This window comes from Rhipicephalus sanguineus, chromosome 11 (genome assembly GCF_013339695.2).
Source record: "Rhipicephalus sanguineus isolate Rsan-2018 chromosome 11, BIME_Rsan_1.4, whole genome shotgun sequence".
NCBI lineage: Eukaryota > Metazoa > Arthropoda > Arachnida > Ixodida > Ixodidae > Rhipicephalus > Rhipicephalus sanguineus.
In genome coordinates, this window is record NC_051186.1 from 59,430,233 (window position 1) to 59,453,513 (window position 23,281).

At 45.8% G+C, this 23,281-nt stretch overlaps 2 protein-coding genes across 3 annotated transcripts in view; one reads left to right on the forward strand and one right to left on the reverse strand.

Annotated features, from left to right (window-relative positions):
• The window catches only part of LOC119374097 (beta-1,4-glucuronyltransferase 1), a 312,671-nt gene that overhangs the window by 141,404 nt on the left and 147,986 nt on the right, over positions 1-23,281 (forward strand). The gene's annotated exons all lie outside the window — the stretch shown is intronic.
• Positions 7,075-19,978, reverse strand: LOC119374099 (calcium-binding protein P). Its single transcript, XM_037644163.2, has 3 exons — positions 19,843-19,978; positions 12,880-13,047; positions 7,075-7,405 (listed from the first exon to the last, which is right to left on the reverse strand). Exons 1-3 carry the CDS (start codon positions 19,889-19,891, stop codon positions 7,308-7,310), a joined length of 315 nt encoding a protein of 104 aa, XP_037500091.1. The 5' UTR covers positions 19,892-19,978; the 3' UTR covers positions 7,075-7,307.

The following is a 23,281-nucleotide window of genomic DNA, read 5'->3' on the forward strand; positions in this document are numbered from 1 at the left end:
TACTCGGGGACAACATATATGTGGCAATGCACTCAAGGCTACAGAGCCGAACCACGCCGTTTCGATAGTTTCGCTGCGCAGCTGGAGGTAGTCCCACAAAAAAATAATTTGCTGGGCGCAGCCTAAGCATTTAAAATGTAAAGTTCTTATTTTTTAGCCTCAAATTCATAATGCCACAAAATTATTAGCCAGATTATGTGAAACAACGTTATGTTTTAGATTTTCGTTTTTTTATTTGGTTGCAGCTTTCCCCGTTGGCGTCGCGTAGGTTCCCCTCAGAAAAAAAGAAAGCATGGTATCCTCGTCGACGGCACCATTTTTTTCCGCTGTCTCGCCACTTCAATCGCCGCATAGGATTTTCAAGAAGCTCGAGAACCAATAGCTATCAAAAACGAACGGAAGCAAGTGGTCTGCAACGTGTACGCCCAAGTGAGACTCTCGCGACTGTCCGTCGTTTCCGCATTTCGTTCGGTCAGCCACCTTACCGGCGTAGGCGAGTGTACTATTGCACGGCTGAAGGCGGAGCTTCTGAGTGTCACCCTGGTTAGAAACGAACGAAGCGTAGGGAAGGCGTCGGCAATATGCCTGCATACTCGGTGATCGTGGTTCAACGCACTCAACCGCGGAGCACACGCGAAAAAAATGAACTCTAGCAAGTAGGTATCTGTCAGGCCGAAACTGAAACCGAAGCCAGTTTATCGGGAACTGTTTTGGCGCAGTAACACAGAGCAGTTAGCTCGCCCCCCCCCCCCCCCCCCGTGATCCTCATAAAGTTGTCCCCGAGTATAAGTAATTAAATTTAGGGTTAATTGATTTCTATTTTACTTTTACCTCCAAAATATCACTGAACCTATTACTATTATTAATTGTTAAACTCTACAAGGTGGTCCAAATTAATCTGGAGCATTGCAGAAAGGCAATCTTCTTAGTCCTTGCTTTGGTGTCGAACTTGAAATCCATGATCGGTAATTTGAAATTGATTTTTTTTCCTATTGTGTAGCGAAGCTTCAGCGCTCTGAAATAGCTCACCGCGAGTCGCAATCAGCTTCATGGCTTCTTCGAAGTCCGACGTGTGCTTCGGGACGTCAGAGACCCCCTCTTCCTGTATTTTGTCCCCGCTGAAGTCCGGGAACATTGGCGTCGCATCCTGTAGGCTTAGGACGGAGAAGAGGTTTGCACGAGGCAGAACGTTAGCTTGTTTTCTAAGTGAATCGCCAACCAGCAAACAAACATACACTGGTCAAAGGGACACTAAAGAGAAAAGCGATTTTTCTGATATCAGTAAATTACTCTTTCAAGATTCCAAACTCACCACGCTTTCCGCGTGAAAGCAATTGGTAAGCGAGAAAGCGCGCAAAAAGAAAATGCCGGTGGCGATGCCACCTTGAAATTCCCGCACCAGACTCCGTGACGTCATAGATTATGACGGCGTCTACTAGCTCCTGCGTAGTTCCTAATCAGTAAAAATGAAGCACATCGTCCTGTGAGAGGGACGTAGACACAACATACTATGTTTCAGCAAATTTTCGAGGTCGCGCCAGTGTCGCCAAACTACGAAAAATACGATTTGAAATTCGTGAAGTCACGCGCGTAGATTTCGGCGCGAAACTTAGAAATGAAACTTGGACATTTCTTTTCTCATTTACTAATTGACACATGATTGGGAAATTAACGATATTAGAGTTTTCCGAGTACAATTTATCAATTTTAGCTGATTCGTTGTTTGACATTAGTGTCCTTTTAAAAGTGATCAAAGTGTACACTTGCTGATGCATATTTACTTTAATCACTTGAAACCAGTTCACTCACAACGCCCTCTTGTCCAAAACCACTATAACGTGATAGAAACTAACAGCGCGTTAGACGAGGACAGAGGAGAGGCTTGAGACACACCAGTGCGGCGTGTCGTCTTATGCGCTTTTAGTTTCTGTCACGTTATAGTGGTCAAAACGCTGCTGTAGCTGCCAAACACGAATAGACATTGTAAGTACAAGCTCTCATATATCACTACACAATAAGCACTACTTCTGTGAAGACACGTTTCACTTTCGTGTTATACCGATTCCTATGACGGAGGGATCAGCCATGTTTTTGGTAACCAGTCACAAATGGTCGCGCGACCGGTGCATGTGACAGGTGAGAATGAAGCTTAATATACTCGCGCAGCTGTTGGTGCCTGCCTAATTGACTTACGTTATCGTGTAAGGCAGGAGTGACCGTCTTGCCCGCTTGTTGGCCTCGTCTTTTCCCTGGGCTTGGAAATAAGTAAAACGTTATTGTTGCGTAAGATCGTATGCACGTTTACCAGGACGCCCCGCATATACGCGTATATCTTTAGCGAAGTGCCTCCTGCACCGCTAAGCTTCCTCTGGATTACTTAATGATTGATGAGAGTGGCGACGAATGACTTGTTACAGGAGGCTAACAGTTGGCATAGACGATTCAAGCCATTAGCTGGAGCAGTCTAGAAGCACCCCACGAAGATACCCCTAATGACCAATGTTGAATAATACTATATGTACATATGCTATGTGCGTCTCATGTGAAACACTTGCATTCAGGATATTGCTCGCTGATTAAGGTTGCCGCCGTTTAGAGTGACGTTTTTTTTCAAAGCTCTGAATTTCTATTTCCGATGTTTTGAAAATGGATAAGCAATCAGAATGGTGGTGCCGAGAAAGTTATGTCTGTATCTCGTTTCGTTAAAAAGTTATAGCCTTTTTCATAAGTATCCTCCAACTGAAAGTAACTTTGTTTGGAAAACTCAGTTCTTGCTTTTGTCGACATTTTATTTTCATATGCTTTTCGTAGCGCTAAAGCACCTTAGGAACAAATGAATATTTTAAATGAAACTTGGCGTACTTCTTTCTGAGACATTAAGCTGTGAAATTAACTGGATAATTGAAAATTATGAATAATTTTTGTTGTTAAGAAATTGCAATTGAAATGCAGCCACTTGAAAAGACACAATTTTTTAGCTTTTGGGATAGCACCGCAAAGACCCTAGTTCATTGCACAGCCTATATATACACCTACAGTGTTGCCAAGCCATTTTATTTTCGTGCTGTAGGATCAGTAGTGTTTCAAAATAGTCAGACACAAAGCAGTATACTTAGAATCAAAATATGAAAAAAAAATATTTCTCAAAAGGTGGCGACATACGTTAATTTAGATTTGGTGGTCCTGTCCGTGTACCGGTATGCTCATGTACGTATTGTACAGAGACCGTTCCCATATTCTCCCACCATTGTAAAGTTCAAGAGAATGAGTCACACTCTCGCTTAAATCTCCAAGGTTTTCTTTATCCAGGAACTGGAAGGCTTACGAGAGAAGCAAAAATCTTGCATAACCGAGCTGCTTTGATGTTCTTAAGTGGATTTACTTTCTTTTGACCAAGACTGTGTGGGTCGGCGGAGCTATAGACGACTTAGGTAGTCTCTTGTTCGTAAGTGGCTTACTTGCTTTCGACAAAAGCTGCCATGCACAAAGCGCTCTCTGGCCGCTGTCAAGCTCATGTTTTTAGAGTGGCTCGCATTTGACGGGCCGCTGTTCGTGACAATGTGAAGCAGGTATATGTTTTTTTTATTAAGCTATAAGGTGTCCAGACTATTGTCAAGAGAAATGAATTAAGCAACTCTAAAAAAAAGCAGTGTAAGAGAGTCCCGACTGAGTCATGCCTGACGCGTGAATGCTGCCATTGAAGTATATACAGCAACGTTAAGGGGGCTTAATTTCTTTAGTGCGTGAGCGTAGATACGCTTCCACTTTTAAGGTTTTAAGGCGGGTGTATGAAGCTTGGTGATTAAAGTTGACACTGCGCCAAGAATGACGTCGGCGACGCAGCTGTCACGGTGGATCACGAATCACCTATAGATAAGGACAGGTGAGCTGATCTGCGGATGACGTCATCAGCGTAGGTGGCGCGCTGCCAACTCGCAAAGGTTACGCGGCACGAAGCCGGTTACGTTCAGGGCCCGACATGACTCGGCGCACATAGAGGCACTTTATCAGTTCTGTGCCGGCGCTTGCAGAATAGTCGTTGCTTCATCGCTGTAAATAACTGTGAACGAAACGGGTCCTTCTTATCAATACGCAGCTGAACGCTGAGCTGGAAGGGCTGAAATATCCTCCTCGTACTGAATGATTAGATCAGCAAGGAACTGAATGATAATTAAATGTCTCCAGAAACGTGAGAAAGTATGCAACGTTGTTCATGGAACAACGGTGCATATTTTTAACAGTGGAGCGGTTCCAGGGCTGGGCCTGACGACAGATGAGTGTCCGCGTCGCATGTCACGCTCCGGTTCCCAGATACACCCATAGACGGCGTAACCGCCTTAGTCGTGGACGAAGCGATAGCTGCACAGTGAAACGGGGAAGGGCGGCTCGAGCGTGAATGGGGCCTAAAGTCACTGTAGCAGGGGGCGTGTGTAGCAGGGGGGGGAGGGGCTGCCGCAAGTACCTTTCTGTGGATTTCTACTATACAAATTAAGTTAATCATAGACACCCACACAAAATCACAAAACATTACAGAAAATGCGAAGCGAAACAGAGAACCGAAGCGTCTCTGTTCCTGCAGATTTCACACTGGGTGGAACTGCTCGAAGTCCTTTTTCGACTAAAGATTTTAATTGTACGACGAGTTGTTGTCTTTGTCTTCGCGCAGCTGATTGGCTGCATACGCGTGACGAAACGACTCACCATTGCCCGGAGTGAAGAGCAACGTCGCCATGAAAGCGACTGCGAAAACTCGTAGCGTCATCCCTCTGTGGCGAAGCCTCTGTGGCGAAGGAAATGCGAGCAACCTGTGCTGTCTTTGTGGTGATCGAGAATGACGATGCAGCTTTCATCCTTTTGCGTTGTGAGAGCACTTGTGCTCTTTTTGCTGTCGTAGAATTGACGGTGCAGCCTTAATCCACGTGTTACACAAGCAGCTGCATTCGCGGTAATAAAAGTTACGTTGCAGATTTCGTGCGCATGTTACTGGCGCGCATCATTGTTTCAAGCTGAAACGTTTCTTATAGCACCGATATAACTTTTATCGTGTCTGGCTGTCTGGTAATTCGCTCTACTTACAATACGTGGCGCGTTCTTATTGTTCGTGGGGGTGTATAAAGACGCCTCTATTATGTATATCAATCTTCTTTGTGTGCTAATCAAGGCGCAATAATTTCTTTACGCCAACTTTTTCAGCTTGTGCCAAGTGCAGAACGAATCAGAAATGACCATTCCCGATGATAGCTGTCGCATAGGCGACAGTAATGTCAAGCTTCCCTGGCCACCAAGAACGCTACATTCGAAAACCCGCAATATTTATCAAACCTGTTTAGGGCGTAAACGTCTGAAACTTAAATTTTGAGTAAAACTCAGTTTTTACGTAATATATAGTTTTTGTGTTGTCCCTCGCAGCCCCTGCCATCTTTGAAGGGCAAAAAAAGAAACAAAGAAGTGCTGAAATTTTGTTGGCCGCATGCCTGAGATTAGGCCATAGCAATTGAATATATATATATATATATATATATATATATATATATATATATATATATATATATATATATATATATATATATATATATATATATATATATGATAACATGCCATAGACAATGTTTATTCGTGTATATTGTAGCCTTGAGGCACATTGGAATCTTGTGTTTGTATTGCTTCCATCTGTGGCCAGCTGTGTTACTGTGCGTGTTAAGCGCTTCTGTGCACTTAGCGAAGTACATCACGATCGCGTACCGGACCTAGAGTCGTTGTGACGCGGGGAAGTACTTTTAATCGCCCCTTGGGTGTGCGAGTAAGATTCCTGGCTTTCTCAGTGGAATTTACTCCTAGACGTAACACAGTAGGTTTTTGTAATTAAATGCCTTAAGTAAGTCCTCCTCCTCGCCTGTCCATGTTATCTGCGGACATAGCACACGATTGCATATCGATGTCAGCGAAATCGACACCACAGCGTACGATTTTGTTTTCGTGTCGTCTTTTTGCTGAACAGTTGAAATGCACGTTCATATACAAGATAATCACAATGTTTTGTGGCAATGCAAGCTCTAAGGGCTTGGTACACGAATACACTGTCCTTCAAGATAAATGCATACGAAAGCTGCATCTTACCGGTACTTAGCGTCGGGGGAGAAAGATGGAGGCTTACGAAAAGGGTTTCACTTATATTGGGGACTACGCAGTGTGCCGTGGAAAGAAAAGTGATAGCTGTAACCTTAAAGGGGTACTGACACCTTTTTTCGAAGGCGAGTTTACTCCGCCATACAAATCTCCTGTATGCAGAGACGGCTCTGAGCAAGTGTGAAGCTCAGCAAATGCTGATAAGATATTTTAATTTGATATTAAAGTCAATTTTTCCATGGCGCACCTACCGACATCGACACTAGCTTGACGTCAGGCTACAGTACCGATTCTGGTGACTTCACGCAGCAGTCTGGCTAGTTGTGGTGACGTTAGGTACCAAAACTTCTAAGATGGCCGCTTGTGCGTCTCCAAAGCATTCAAAATGGCCGCTTGTGCGTCACCAACGGAGCCACGGTGCGGAGCGGCCGTGGAAACGTCACTGTATATTGTGCGAGCACGTGACGAGAAGCTCGCACCGTGTTGTGACGTCAGGGTACAGTAGGAACCGAAACTAGCTTTTAAAAACATACTGGAATTACTTTTTCAGGGTGCACTCGCGCTTAGCATGACCTTTTCTATGCTCGTTAGGGCTTGGTCTTTCATTTGACGGGAAAAAACGACAACTAAAAATTCTCGTGTCAGTAACCATTTAAAGGGCAAGTAGAGAGCGGAGTGGGTCGGGGAACAAAGGGGGGTTAAGGGCATCTTAGTCGAAATCGAGGAGAAATTGGCATGGGAAGGACGTGTATACCGCGAAGGCTTGGATAACCGCTGGTCATTAAGAGTAGCAGACTGGATTCCAAGAGAAGGCAAGTGCGCGAGGGGGAGACAGAGAGTCAGGTGGGCAAATGAGATTGAGGAATTTGCGGGGATATCATGGCCGCAGCAAGCACAGGACCGGTTGATTGGCGGAACATGGGAGAGAACTTTGCCACGCATTGGGCGTAATCAGGCTGATGATGACACGAATACAGACATTGTACAACCACCGGGGAACAGTGACACAGCAGACGACGTTCTTTTATTTCTTCAAGGTATGTAGACGCGCGCCATAGAAACGAAGCAACCAGCAAAGCGCTCTCTCGCTCTACATATTTTTTATATATTTTTTGTTTTTAACGTAACTTAAGCACTCAAACCCTCGCCGCCGTGGCCGTGCGAGCGTCAACTCGCGGGATTCAACCGAAGTAGGGCTGCTGGCCTGGATTCATCGGTCGCTGGGGTGGTCCCATTGGCGGGAACTGCGGGAACTGCGGTTGCTGCGGCATCATGGGAACTGCGAAATTATGAAGAGGAACATGTGAGGGTAGCACGCATGGAAGGGCCGTCGCTCGTGGTTTGCGCACTTGTGCTAGGCGCGTACTGTTTCTACAACATCTTAAGCACTGCGTAAAAAAAAATCACAGGGACCCATACATTTGCCAAAGACGACTCGATCGCGAAAGAAGCTTCGTGAAAGAAGAAGCTTCTACTTCTTTTTTCTTTTCAGTCGATGTGCTGATCATCTCCCGTCCCCCTGTCCTAAAGCTTTCTGCGCCTACCGCGGTACTGCACTGCCTCCAGCATCGGAGGCATAGTAAAATTTTTCCACCTTACCTGGTTTTGCACTGCCCCCCAGATCGGCACACCTCTGACCAATAACGACGATGTCATGTGACGACGGCATCATGCGCCGTCGCGTTATGTGGAGCGATGATGACGTCATCGCGTGATGATTTTTTGCATCACTTGCGTCGACGCCGACTGCCCATTTTCGTGTTTGATGAAGCATAGAGTTAGTACAGACACTAGAGAAAAAGCTCGCCGTAGGGTCCGTGTATTAGAATCTCCGACCACAAGGACGCCGCCATTACACAACCGTGCGAGCGCTACCAGCACCTGAGACGCGCGCTAGACTTGACTGTGGTATTAAGTTTTCATCGTGATTAATGAAAGTGAGCTCACGTGAAGTACAGCTTTAAGTACATACCAGCAGAAAGAGCAGACGACGACGCGCTGCGGCTTACAACCCTGTCCCGAAACGCGCAGTCGGCCGCGAACTCGAACTCAAGTGGACATTGTGGCGCCATCTCTAACAAGAGTGCCTGCAAACGCATCTTCCTGCGCCGCGAGTTCCGCGCACAGTAAATTGCCTAAATGACCTTGAATATTTCCTAGAAATCTTGTGAATGAACATTAAACCCTGCCTGCATGTTTCTAATTTGTCACTATGCCCGTGTTTGATTTATGTGGCCAGTATTGCTAACGTTGAATAGCGCCAATTGTAGCCTATCTGTAAACACTTGCTAAGGCAACAGTGGCATCGGTTGAGCAGTGGCGGTGTTCTTGTGGTCGGCGCTCTTTGGGCCCATCTTTTCCCCTAGATTCTGTCTAACTCTATGTGCTGAAGCGTCTATTGTCGCATACAACTTAAGAAGTCCGCGACATTTCCTCCTCAAAGGCGGATGCACACAAACGAGCACCAATGGGCGCGCGCTCCGGACTGACGTCATGAGCCGGACTGTCGGTGGCCCCGCCTTCGGAGAACATTGCCGTGTGCATGAGCGGGACTATTTCGTTAGCCGCGGAAATGATTGGCTGGCGCGCTTCGACCGTCAGGGCGGGGCCTTTCCGGACTTCTTAAGTTGTATCTTTAGAAGCCCGGAGTTCTTAACTTGTCTTTCCCTTTAAAAGCTACAACAGAAGGCACTCCGATGGATCCCAGCTCGTGATAAACACCGGGGCCGAATGTTTCAGCTTCGCTGGTTAAACATCCGCACGAAGTGCGTGAACGATAATGTTTGAAGTATGAAATTCTATTGGCTCTCAAGCGAACTTGAGCCAAATGCCGGCGCCGTTATCCGGCCACTCAATCGAGATAAAAAACGAGGGAAATTTCAACGATACACTAGGCCGTCCGCTCAAAAGTTTTGGCAGTCATTCCTTCTTAAAGGACCCCATAACATACACTGGCAGCGGTCCAAACAAGTTAGAAAATATATTGCTTCACAGTTTTCTCTTAGTGTTTGTTCACACTACAGTTGAAGGTGTAACTTCTTGTACGCTGAACCCTTATTACATGAGAACCATTTCTTAGCGAACCCAAGGCACTTTGAGCGCTTCTATGTACTTATCTGTCTATCTATCTAGGTGCCTACGTCTGGGCGCTCTCGTGATTGCTTCCTTAACATGGTGTAGACCAAAATTGGCATGGGATGGTAGGACGGTGTGACGAATATGACTGTCTGGTCATGACATCAATAACGTGAAAATCCTGTGGCGTACGTCGTCAAACCCTTTGCTCCAGACACGTGTACCACGGGCCGTGGTGTACGGGTATGCGCCACAGGTGATTGACAGTTCATATCTACCCAGGAAATGCGACAGCAAACATTGCTAATTCAAATGCGACAGCGTTAAGAAACACCGACACCGGCAGCGTAGACCCGAAGAATGCAAAGAATAAAGATTAGGATTCCATTAGGAATCGAACCCGTGGCACTCACGTATTCAACCACAGAGCCACGCCAGGTCTAGAAACGGCTTTGGAAAAAGACCCTATGCAGGCGTAATGTCGGTGCAACGTCAATTGCGGTTCTTGTGTTGGCTATCTAATTTTATAACAAAGCAATAAACACTACATATATACTACGAGCGTAGCGATGTGGGCTTGTTGGTGCATAATGGAAAGACAGTTTCTTAGCGCTGGTACACGAATGTCACATAGTTTTGTGACGTGTAAGTGAAGGCACTTTTGATCGAAGCGATCAAGGAATAAACTTTATTGTTGTGAGTAGCGCCCATGGTCTCTTCCTATGTGTCCTCGTCTTTACCAGCGCTAAGAAACTGTCTTTCCTACATATATACACCTATGATACAGGCGTCATGTCGGGTTAACGTGAATTGTGGTTCCAGTGTTGGCTCTACTTTTATAGCAGCTATATAATAATTGTTGGTCCGCCGCGGTGGTATAGCGGTTACGGTGCTCGGCTGCTGACCCGAAGGTCGCGGGTTCGATCCCGGCCGCGGCGGTCGCATTTTTGATGGAGGCGAAATGGTAGAGGCCCGTGTACTTAAGATTTAGGTGCACGTTAAAGAACACCAGATGGTCAAAATTTCCGGAGCCCTCCACGACGGCGTCTCTCATAATCATATCGTGGTTTTGGGACGTAAAAACCCCAGATATTATTATTATAATTGTTGGGGTTTAACATCCCAAAATCACGATAAAATTATGAGAGACGTCGTAGTGGAGGGCTCCGGAAATTTCGACCACCTGGGATTCTTTAACGTGCACCTAAATAAGCACAGAGGTCTCCGGCATTTACGTCTCCATCGAAAATGCGACCGTCGCGTCCGGGATTCGATCCCGCGACCTGCGGGTCAGTAGTCGAGCACCATAACCACTACACCGCCGTGCCGGGTGCTTTTATAGCAGTTACATTTCTATTCCTGTGATTCAGCAAGCTATATTCAAGCGTTGCTCGAACCCTGGTGAATACGCGAACAAAAGTTACGTACGATATTCACACCATCGCACCGCAGCGTGCACTTTGCTTCGATAACACAGACGTCTAACATGAGTGCTGATGCTACGTCAGACCATAAGTTGCCATTTAAACGTCAGTGTAGTCGGCGTTCCTGGTTACGAAACTGTTATTCTAACACAGTCAAGAAAATTAAACTTTGTCTAAATTTTACTGTCGAAATTACGGAATAATATGCTACGGCATCTGCGAAGCATCTGGCAACATAGGTGGCTGAGTAGTTAAGCTAGTAAAACACCACGAAAGCCTCCCAGGTTAGTAACGGCAAAATTTACAAGCTTTACTAGCTGCTGGCTAGACAGGAGATGACACGAACGTAGTAAATTACGCTCGAAACCGGTAAATGCATGCATTTACTAACTGTTTAGTAACTTTTTTTGTAAGAGTGTGGCGCCACGGTGCGTGGAGCGCACCAGCCTGCTAGCTGTCGCGTCGTGGCCGCATACGCTAGGCAAAGACCAATATTTATCTCTCACAGTGATAGCAAAAAACTGCGTCCGTATGAACGAGTGCACAGTGTAGTGTGGTGTAGATTGGTGGGGCGGTCCCTTGCGAACATGCGCAAGACTGTGGCTAGTATAATATTCAACCAACCTGCTTTGCCGTGGAAATTTAATGCTTACATCTACTCTCGATCACGGGAGAGCCAGCCATTTTTTTTTTTTTAAACAGCGGAGCTATTTAAGCCGATCGTTAGTCTGTGCAGAGCGAACAGAAAACAATCATTATCATGAACAGGCACGCGCTCTCTGCGTACCCTTCTCCCTCTTCTTCTGTTTCGGTCCCAGAACACGTGCGCCGATTTGTCCGGCGTAGGATGCAAGAATTCTGAGGCCGAGAGAACGAGTACAGAGAGGAAGAGAGATGAATAGAAAGAAGTTATAGAAAGAAATAGGAAAATAGAGAAAGAAAGCGAAAAAAGACAGAAAAAGATAGATAGGCCGGGAAAGAAATAGACAGAGAGAATGATATATAAACGAGCACACAGAAAGATAGGAAGAAGAGATATCAAGACAGAAAAAGAAAGAAATAGAGAGGGAAGGAGATGGAAAGAAAGAGAAAGCGAGAAATAGAAAGAGAGAAAAAGAAAGGGAAAGAAAGATAGAGAGAAAGAAAAAGAGAAAGAAATAGATAGAGAGAAAAGGCAGAAATAGAAATAAGCAGAGACGAAAAGAAAAAAAAATGCGGGAAGTTTCCACTAAGTCGCTCGAAGCTTGGCACAGCGAAGCACGGGCCCGTCGGCGCTCTGTGGTAAACATATTCCTCTATTTCTCTGTATTTCTCGATAGAGCTGGGCGGCCCTCTTTGTTTACCTTTAGGTTTTCTTTCTCCCTTTCCCTTTTCTATGTGTTTTTTATGTCTTTGTTGTCTCTCTTTATTTCTATTTCTTTATCTCTCTCTTTTTCTTTCTATTACTTTCTCTTTTTCCTTTCTATCTTTTTCTCTTTCTTTCCTATCTTGGCTCACTCTTTCTCTGTCGCCATTTATCGCTTGGTTCCTCTTTCTTTCTATCTTGTCTTCTCTTGCTCTATATTTTTTCTCTTTCTTTTATTTTCTCTCCTTCTTTCTCTTTCTGCATTTCTCTCTTTCTCATTCTTTATATGCTATGCTTTAATCTCTCCCCTCCTCCTTTCCCTCCTCCTCACTCTCACTTGCCCTTTCCACCCTCTTGCTACACGATACTCTACAAGGCTATGTTCTGTCAGCGTGCCTGGATAGCCGTGTGATTAAGATGCTCGCCCTCGGATCGTCGGTACGCGGGTTCGAATCCCGCCTCCTCATGAGGAATTTTTCCGCCAAGATTCTCTCTTTCTTTACATATTTATTTCGGTCTGTCTCTCTGTTTCTTTCTGTCTTTCTTTTTTCGCCCTCCTCCTCGTCCTCACATGTCTCCCTCGCTTCGTGCTTCCTCCTCGCTACACGCCGGACAAATCGGCGCACGTTAATGGGAGTGAAGCAGAAGAACAGGAAGAGGAGGACGAAAAGAGTGCGTGCCGGTTCATGATGATGACAAATTTGGGTGACGACACTTTACGTCAAGCTAGAACAGCTTCACTCTTAAAAGAGAAAGAGAGGAAGAAAGAGAAAACTAAAGAGAAACAAATCAGGTCGCCCAGCTCCGCACTTCCTTCAGGATTGGCACCTCTATTGCGATGCTGCCTTAATTTTTTCTTTGTTATGAAGGATTGTTCGCGTGGTTTTTGACGCGTGAAGTTTCGCTTACACTGCGGCTGCTGCGGTGGTGGGTATCCCTTGTATCCTCCGCCCTTCATGCCTCCCTTGGCGCCGGGCATGTAGCCGCCGCCGTCGGGGAAGTAGCCTCCGCCCTTGGTGCCCGGCCCAGGAGGGTACATCACGTTCTGACCTTTGATTGCTGCTTGCGCTTCGCAGCCTGGATATGCAGATAGAGAGAGATGAGAGGGGTCATGCCACGCCAAATCGGCCAGCCATTTCGGCGACCATTTCATATGTATTCGATAAAAAATCGCTCTGTTTTATTATTACATTGAAAACATAAATTGGTAGAATATCTCGGAGAGAGAAAATTTTTTGGCCACTTGGGGAGCCTTCCGAGTTTCGCAGAATGTGGTCTGAGTGATGTTTCTCAGAAAACTTATTCTGAGAGTATGGTTTATCGTTTAAATACCAAGTTAAATTTACATATTAAGTAAATGCTTTATTGTAAGGTATTCGAAGCTTTAAAATATTACGGGAATTTTTTAATCATATACATGTCCAGGAAATTTGCCAAAATGTTTTATGTTTGCATTCTTTTTCTTGTAATAATGCGCTCTATATCAGTGTCTGAGTGATCAGTACTTACTTCATGGAAGGTACATTTGACGCTAAAATAATTTTCAGAGCGCTAAATGTTGTAAATGTTGCGGGAAAAAAAATCACGAGTTTGACACAATCTTCATTTTGGTGCGCATTGCTACGCAGTTCACACCACGTGGTGCTCCATTTAAAAATCAGCTTTATACCTCAATCGAAATCCAATAAATAGCTGTTCTTATATGGCAAGTTTTATCATTACAGTTGTTTGTTTGAAGGAAGAAAATAATTTTTGAATTTCCCCATCGAATCTCCATAGTCGGCTACCACCTATGAATAAATTTTAGCTTCACCCGCCGCCGTCGCCATCCCACACACAGAAAATATGCATAGATGACCTATTCAAATGCATATTCTTGTTTTCCTGACTCTGCGAGCTTTCGCGTAATTCAGGTAGGTGATTTTCCCGTACAAACAGATGTTCGTGTCGGTGGTTTTCAGTGGAAACAAAAAGTTCAACTTTTTTTTCGACTGAAAAAGAAGTCGAAAAAAAGTTGAACTTCGTGGCAAATTTCAGGAAAGATTCCTACATCACTTCTCGGGGGAAAGTAACATTGTAATTAGGGGCGACGAACTCTTAATTACTAATATGCGTAGTATTTACGTTAGCAGCGAAAAAATACTCATGGTTAGAACGGAAACAACCCAGCACGACTCGCTTGAACAGGTGAATGGCAGGCGCGCCGCAGTTCTGGGGCGCAGCTTGTGTTTATTAGGTCGTAGCCGACTCAGCAACGTAAGTTTGCGCAACGCGAACTGTTCGAGAAAGCTATATTCTCTGTTTGTCTGGGAACATAGCCTCCCAATAAATTTCCAGCATGTATAGTTGGCATTGCAACCTATACAGTCACCAGCTAGATTAGAAGCGTTACGCACAAATAGAGCGAACATTCGCATTTGTTTTGGAACCAGCGTCTCGTAAAACTTGTCTGTTGGATGTACGGTGCCCATGTATTGAAAACGCGGCATGAAAACTTCATCATCATCATCATCAGTCTGTCTACGCCCACTGCAGGGCAAAGGCCTCTCCCATGTTCCGCCAATCAACCCGGTCCTGTGCTTTCTGCTGCCACGTTATACCTGCAAACTTCTTAATCTCATCTACCCACCTAATTTTCTGTCTCCCCCTCACGCGTTTGCCATCTCTTGGAATCCAGTCAGTTACCCTTAATGACCACCGGTTATCCTGCCGACGTGCTACGTGCCCGGCCCATATCCATTTCTTCTTCTTGATTTCAACTACGATGTCCTTAACCCCCGTTTGTTCGCTGACCCACTCTGCTCTCTTCCTGTCTCTTAAGGTTACACCTATCATTTTCCTTTCCATCGCTCGCTGCGTCGTCCTCAGTTTAAGTTGAACCCTCTTTGTAAGTCTCCAGGTTTCTGCTCCGTAGGTAAGTACCGGTAAGATGCAACTGTTATATACCTTCCTCTTGAGGGATAGTGGTAGATTACCATTCATGATTTGATAATGCTTGCCGAATGAGCCCCAACCCATCCTTATTCTTCTAGTTATTTCACTCTCATGGTTCGGCTCCGCGGTTACTACCTGTCCTAAGTAGACGTACTCGTTTACAACTTCCAGTGTCTCGCCACCTATCGCAAAGCGCTGTTCTCTGCCAAGATTGTTCCACATTACTTTAGTTTTATGCATATTAATTTTCAGACCTACTCTTCTACTTTCCCTATCCACTTCAGTAATCATGAGCTGTAATTCGTCTCCCGCGTTACTCATCAATGCAATGTCATCAGCGAATCGTAGGTTACTGAGATACTCTCCATTAACTCTTATCCCTAACTCTTCCCAATCTAGGGCCCTGAAAACCTCCTGTAAACACGCGGTGAATAACATTGGAGAGATCGTGTCTCCCTGCCGTACGCCCTTCTTTATTGGGATTCTGTCGCTTTCTTTATGGAGCACTATAGTGGCTGTGGATCCGCTGTAGATTTCTTCCATTATGTTTATATAGGCTTCGTCGATGCCTTGATTCCGCAGTGCCTACATGACTGCTGATGTCTCCACCGAATCAAATGCCTTCTCGTAATCTCTGAAGGCTATGTATAGGGGTTGGTTGTATTCCGCGCATTTCTCTATCACCTGATTGGTAGTATGAATATGGTCTATTGTTGAGAATCCTGTACGAAATCCTGCCTGGTCCCTTGGTTGATTGAACTCTAATGTCGTATAATTCTGTTAGCAATTACTTTTGTAAATAGCTTGTAGACAACGGACAGTAAGCTTATGGGCCTGTAATTTTTCAGGTCCTTGACGTCCCCTTTCTTATGGATCAAGATGATGTTGGCATTCCTCCAAGATTCTGGTATCCTCCCCGTCGAGAGGCACTTCGTATACAGGGTGGCCAGTTTCTCTAACATAATCTCTCCACCGTCTTTCAACAGGTCTGATGTTACCTGATCCTCACCAGCTGCTTTGCCTCTTTGCATTGTCTTTAGGGCTTTCAAGCGGAGCTATTTGTATGCGCCCTTGATCGAGATCAATCGTGTCATGTCGCTACGAATCTCGGCTATAAAGGTTGTGCTGGCTCTGTGATGTAAGTGTATGAGTAGATAGGGCACGGCTCCGATAGGGCACTGGTCCGACAAGGCACGACAGGGCTCCGATAGGGCACGGACAGAAGAGGGTGGAATAAAAAGAAATTCTGAAGGGGACCGTAATCCTTAACATAGGTGTCTGAGATAGTGCCAGTCGCAATTCGGTGTTCGTGTGCCCGGGTGCGTTCCTTGGTTTAACATTGTGTTTAGTCACACTGCCGGAGCGGATCTCAGAGGCCACGTAGAAGGAAGCGCGTAGTTGAGATCTACTCCGCCAGGTGCCGCAACGACCCCAGCTGCTCACAATCTTTCAGTGAACACATTGAATTTTAAGAAACGCTTCATGAACGACAACGCCTTACGCATTAACTGCGATGAATTTTCGTTGTATGTTTTCTGCTGTGATACTTTTATTAATAAATCTGGCGGCGCTCGCCTAAATGGCGTACTTGGAGGCAGCCGAATTTTAACGCACCCCCGTATTTCTTCACTTCTTAAATTTTCAGCAAATGCGACCTGCTTCCAATCGAATTTCATCATTCCGTCCAGTCGATAGCGAGAATGAGCGCACCGGTAGCGTTGAAAAGTTAACCTCAATATGGCGTCAGTCGGCAACGTGCCGTGGCGAAAAGTTTTTCGAACACGTGTGCATACTCCGTTTCATAGCCTCAGGTGCAACGCTGTGTGGAAGCTAGTGAGACTTCTTGCAGTAGATGCTTTCGCACCAAGAAATAGTACAATAATTTTACCGCCCGTAATGTGATCTTTTCGTTGTTAGACTGAGTAATAGATGAAGATGCGTTGTGCATTATAAATCAACAAAACCACGTTATTTATACGGTTGTTAATCGGTTGTTCTGGAATCTCTTTGTTGTCGTATCGCGATTACTTCCGCTAGCGCGCAGCCGGAGCCAATCGCGGAGGCCACGGTTACGACGACGAAATGCAAGCGTGAGACTCGCGGGCTTACACATCTTCTTGCATAGCTTCCACAACCTTGCACCTGATGTATGGAACGGAGTATAGTTTGGCGGCGTGTCACGCTTGTAAGCAATGTTGGCGTTGAGTGTTTCAGCTAGAGATTGTACTTGCACAACAATCATGCCTGAGGTCGTTTTATGGTAAATTTGTGCATGTTTGAAAAGAAGAGATACCCGGTATGTTTTAGAGCTCCTTTAGTTTTACCCGGTCAAACATTACGACCCTTCACTACACTTACTTTTAAGTTGACTTTCTTGCATCGCTGTTACCCGCTCGTACTCTTTACTAGTGCAGAATATTTTTTTCGTGTGATGCTGTTGTTATGCGTTAAGCCTGTTGGGACATGAAACGATGTTCGCAATCGAGTAAATCTGGTATACCATTCTCAACCACCCGTCAGTTTCACCTGGCTCTCTAGGCTAAATCAAGGTAGGGGGTTTCGCACTTGATAAGTGCGTTCGCGTGTTTATAATCGCAGATTACGGCGGATTACGAGCCGCACAGGGAGGCTTAAAAACACTGAAACTTGTGTGAACGTTGCCGCTAAAGCTCTAAAATTGCTCTGGAACGCGCATCAGCGCTCCAGGTTTGTGGAGGCGTTAGGATGGCTCAATCTTACCGAATGTTCGCACCTGCATAATATAAAATCCGTTCGTACGGTGTAGCAGCGATATAAGTAAACAAATTGGGGCAGCTACGCAGTAGTAGTGCGACTATACTGTACTATGCTAGACTCTGCTATACTATAGTATACTATGCTGTGCTATACTATACTTTACTGTACTGTACTATACTAATAGAATGCGTTGCTGGGCGAGTTGGTGCGTTGTCTGAAAATAAAAGCAGAGCGCAAAAAAGACGGGACATGAGAGACAAGAAGAGACAAGCGCCCGTCCCGTCTTCCTGTCTCATGTGTCCCGTCTTTTTCGCGCTCTGCTTTTATTTTCAGACAGTGTACTATACTATACTATACTTTACTATACTGTACTATACTGTTTTTTTGCTGTTGTTGTTCATGTTGCTCTGCATTGTTCTTACTGGCTTTGATGTTAACCCAATTTGTTCTTACTTTGTATCGCCCCCCCCTTACACAATGCCTCTGCGAGGCCTGTAAGGTACTTGTAAATAAATAAATAAATAAATAAATAAATAAATAAATAAATAAATAAATAAATAAATAATACTATACTATACTATACTATACTTTACTATACTGTACTGTACTGTACTGTACTGTACTATACGAGACAGCTAACGTGAAACCTAGGGAGGTGCCCATCGCAGACAGCGTGCATCGCAGAAACAGAGCTTTTCCTGAGACAACGCGCCGTCTTATTTGCCACTCGCTTTACCGTGACGGGCTACGACGACACAAGTAGCCGACAGCCCGAGCGCATAAGGTGCTTCGTACCTGAAAAGGGGTCGGGTGAACTGTTTGTCTGCCAGTGAAGGTATTTGTATATACGTGGCTGTGCGGTTAGGTATTTTTAGAAATGCGTTATCGATGATTAGACGCGGTATGGATATTGACACGCGCGCGTTATCGTGTTTTTTTTTTTGCTGATGCTTTATTTTTGCCGTTTTATATTTTCCAGGGCCCAATTGTTTGACTACTCGATCTTATGCTTGCAGATTTCCTAATTTCCTCAACCTAACCTTCTGCCGTACTCGGCAGTGTTTCCCATCTCTCGGGATCCTTTCCATCGCTCTAACTGACCACCAGAAACTTTGTCCTTGCTTTTCCCATCAAACATTTAACCTATGATGACAGTATTATCGATAATAGAGTTCTTAAAGATGAAATAACAGTAAGAACTAATTGAATGTTCCACTTTAGTGCCCCTACAAAACCCATTCATACCGATGACTCGCAGTGGTCACGTGATCAAATTGATCGCACATGTAGCCACAAATGGTAATCACAGTCGGAGACGACGGTAGAAGACAAGCTGAAGACATTATGCGGGGCCTGAACATTATAATAATGTGTTTTGCCTGAAACATGGATAAGCGTATGACGTTACATTGTAATGAAATGTTTTCCGTGCAAATCGAGTGAATGTAATATGATAACGTGTAGGGTTTTACGAGCCAAAACGAAGATATGATTATGAGGCACGCCGTAGTTGACGGCTCCAGAAATTTCAGCCATCCGGTGTTCTTTGATGTGCGCTGACATCGCACAGTACACGGGCCTCCAGTGTTTCGCCTACATTTAAATGCGACCGCCGCGGCCGGGATCGAATCCGCGACTTTCGGGCCAGCCGCCGGGCACCGTAACCACTGTAACTCCGTGGCGGACCATGCACATCGGGTTAATCAAATAGTAGCTGCGTTATATTCAGTGTTGCTGATTTGTAAGTTTGGGGATGACCGTTTTACAAGTTTGATTTTATTGGTGAATTTTTTAAACATGCTTCACAGATAATCACTTAATGGGATGATGGTAGTAGCAACGCCTGCTGGTGCCCCGCTACGGTGGTCTAGTGGTTCTGGCGCTCGACTGCTGATCCGAAGGTCTTGTGATCCAATCCCGGCCCCGGCGGCTGCATTTTCGATGGAGGCGAAAATGTTTGAGGCCCATTTACTTAGATTTAGGTGCACGTTAAAGAACCCCAGGTGGTCGAAATTTCCGGAGCCCTGCACTACGGAGTCCCTCATAATCATATCATGGTTTTGGGACATGAAACGCCAGATATTATTATTAATGCCTGCTGGTAGTAGAAATGCCAAAGTCATTTGAATAGTGGGCTTTAAACTTACGATGATCCGTTTTTCTTGAAACTAGAGAAACGCAGAGAAGATATTCTTGACGTACCTGCCAATAATGATGTGATGACCAATCCGGCTACCAGTGCGGCGTTCATGTTTCGTCTCTTGTTAGGCGCGACGACTTACTTTCGAACGCCTCTTCCTCCCTGGCAAGCCGCCTGCGCTCGTCTACCTAAAACTAAAGAAAACTAGTGCCGGTCTGGCTGCGGTCGGCTTGCAACTTATACGTCGTCCCTTTGCGCACGCTATCGCAAGCGATGCGTAAGCTTAACCACCACCGTCAGCGCCCCCTTTGGCACAAACCTTTACATCTCTCGCTCGTCGTCGTCATCCGGATTGTTTATCACCGCGGAAACTCTCCCGCCACCTATACACCCTTTAGCCGTGAATGCTCAGGCTGAATCCGGCTTTCAATAGTCGGCAACATGGCGCCGCCTCTAAGGCCCCCAGAAGATGAGAAGGTTGCTGGGTTTCTCATCAGTGTTTTCAGACCTCCTGGTTCTCGCACCTTTGGTCTTGGCTGAATGGTATTATTTCTGCTTAACCAAGGCTGTAGTTGGTGAGGGATAAGGAGAGAGAGAGAGGGGGGGGGGGTTGTCCTTTATGTGGCCGCCACTTTTTGTTGGCCAGGGGTCCTGAGGACGAGATGTTTTTATGGCCGCAATATTTAGGACTTCCTTTATACGCTCTCCTTTGTGCGCTGTCGCTCGTCCCCTAGCTATTCGTCACGCGTCCGTCAGCCCACTTGGCATGCAGAAGTTTTCGCCACCGCTAAAAAGGTTGATTCAGTTTCATTCCCGGAGTTTTTCTTGGGTCGCTCAGCGACGCTACGCACTTGAATAGCCGGCTATAGCTGGGACACGTTTATGCGGCCTTTTTTTCTTTCTCGACGCGGCTGTACGCTCCTTTTTTCTTCGGCTGCTGAGCTGTTGTTCTGAGGTTACAGCGGAAGGTGTACATAGTATTTCGCACTTACTGTAGCCACAGCGTGCGGGTGAGGCACGGGGTTACGTGGCATTTCTGGCTTATAAATAGCGCAGGCAATAGCAAACAACCGTGAAGCGCAGATACGTGAACCTTTTTTCTTTACATGGCGTGAACCACCGCAGAGAAAGGATTACTAGCGTAATAGCCGATTAGACGCTGACTGATTGAGCAACTATGGTGGAAATGTGTTCCCGAGGATGAGCACATCAAACTGATGCATGCCAAATCGAAGCAAAATGTAACGCGAAGAAAATGATGCGTGTTTACAGATGCGGGATAGCATGCGAGTATTGGTGTTAGCGCTTTGGAGGAAATAGTCGGCACTGGGGACACAACTGAAGCAAGAGCATACTTGAAGAAGTAGTTTAACAGAACACCGGACAAGTTCAGGAACAGTGGTACCATAAACAGGAACAAAAAAAAAAGCAACGACACGAAATTCATAAGTGCTAGTAGATGGTACTATTTGTAGCAGCTTAGCAGGTAAAGTGTCGTGCCGCTAAGCTCGAGGACGCGGGTTCGATTCCCGGCCATGGGGCAGCATTTCTAAGGGAGCAAAATGCAGGAACAGCCATGTACTTAGATTTACGTGCGTGTGACATAAGACCCAGGTTGTCAAAATGATTTCGGAGTGAACCCACTGCGGCGTGTGTCATAATCATGTCGTGGTTTCGGCGCGTGAAGCCTTAGAGGTCAACTAAAAGAGACTACTGGATGACCTGCTTCAAAATACATATGCACCGCTAAAAGCGTTAATCGGGGACAGAGGGAGAACACAACTTCATTGACGTCAGTCGTTATGGAGGTAGATGATCCGCCAGGCGAAGCCTGGTGGCCGCCTCTGGTGCCCGTGTAGGCTTGCTTTAAAGGCGAAAGCCTTAGATGTCTCATCAAACGCGAAAATTGACCATCGGTGTCGCGCGGCGTAGTGTCAACACGAATGGTGCTAAACATCGTCATCGCTTGATGACGCCACCATATGACACCATCGTGGCGTCACAAATCGACAATATTTGTGACTTCAGATAACGTGACGTCATCGCATGACATTGTCGCTTGGTTGAAGGTGGGCCGATCACGGAGGCTATGCGAAGCAATGTGAGGTGCAGAAAGCTTGCAATGCCTCCTATCCTGGAGGCAGGAAGAGCCACGTTGGGTGCAGAACGGCTTCGGAGTGGGGGGCGGGGGGATCATTACATCGACTGAGAAGAAAAAAATTGGCCGCGTATCGGCGTAATTCGCTTCAAATATCATCGAAAGACGATAGTCTTCTGCCGGCCGTACTACATGAGTCCTGGTCTCATCCGCGGCCACTCGTGATGCTGTTCGCAGGGCCACTGCCAGGTGGCAGCACCATATCGTTGGCAGAGGGCTTTTTCGTGCATAGCGTCGCATTTTCAGCGCAGCCTAAGAAGCACTAAGGTCCTTAGAATTACGTATCTATGTATTTTCTAGTGAAGGAACACACCACATAATACTTATGTATTCATGTTGCGCCTCAGAAATGCGTGACATTTGCTTTTCGATCGACAGTGTTCACAAGTATGAACGCAGCTGCCCGTTCAAGATGGCTGGGCGTTCAGCAAGTGCTTAATCTTTGGTCGGATGGCTGAATCGTGTGACAGACAGACAGAAAGACAGACCAAAATTTGTGCGTTCAAGTGTCCCAAGAAAGGCTATCGTCTTTAAAAGAAGAATGGCTTCCGCCTTCGAGCCGTCTCAGGCGAATACGTAAGAGGCCCCGTGAGTTTTCTTTATGCCCAGAGAAGAGGCACGTTCGTGGCTATCACGTTTAGCAGCGGCTGGACCTTTTTCCCATCTCCGGCCTTCGCACGTCAGTCGACCTTTTCAAGCCGGCCCGTACTTCACGGCAGCGGCAATGGGGCGGCGTCAGCTCCTTTTAGCACCAGAGATGGCCGTCAGGTGGCGCCGCTTTTATTGCCACTGACGCCAATTGGACGGCGCCTTTGATGTCGTCAACTCCTATCCTACGTCATAGAAAATGTGCCCGGTAAGTTCTTTCTTTTCCACGGTCTTATGCGAATGGACACTGCGGCTATATGCCTAAGCGTTTATGCTGTTCGTCGCTCGCGGTGAGGCGCTCTTGGCGTTAGCAAGGCCGGCGCCTTCTTCATTCGCGTGCGTTTCCTGCTCGGTTATTAACGACATGAAAGAGCGAGGATGAAGCCGCCACTCGAGTGACGCCCAGAAGGGGTCTTGTTGCGTCAGCATCCGAGATGACGCCTGATGCGAAATCATACCAAGATTTCACCATCGCCTAGCAGCGATTTGTTGTTGTTAGTTATTATTATTATTATTATTATTATTATTATTATTATTATTATTATTATTATTATTATTATTATTATTATTATTATTATTCCCTTGGAAGAAGGGGCACGTCAAAACGATAATGTACATACGTCTTTGTGAAGGCGAGTGTTGTAACGCTGCAAATACACGTGGTCTTCTTTCTGAAACTTCACTTGACCACATAG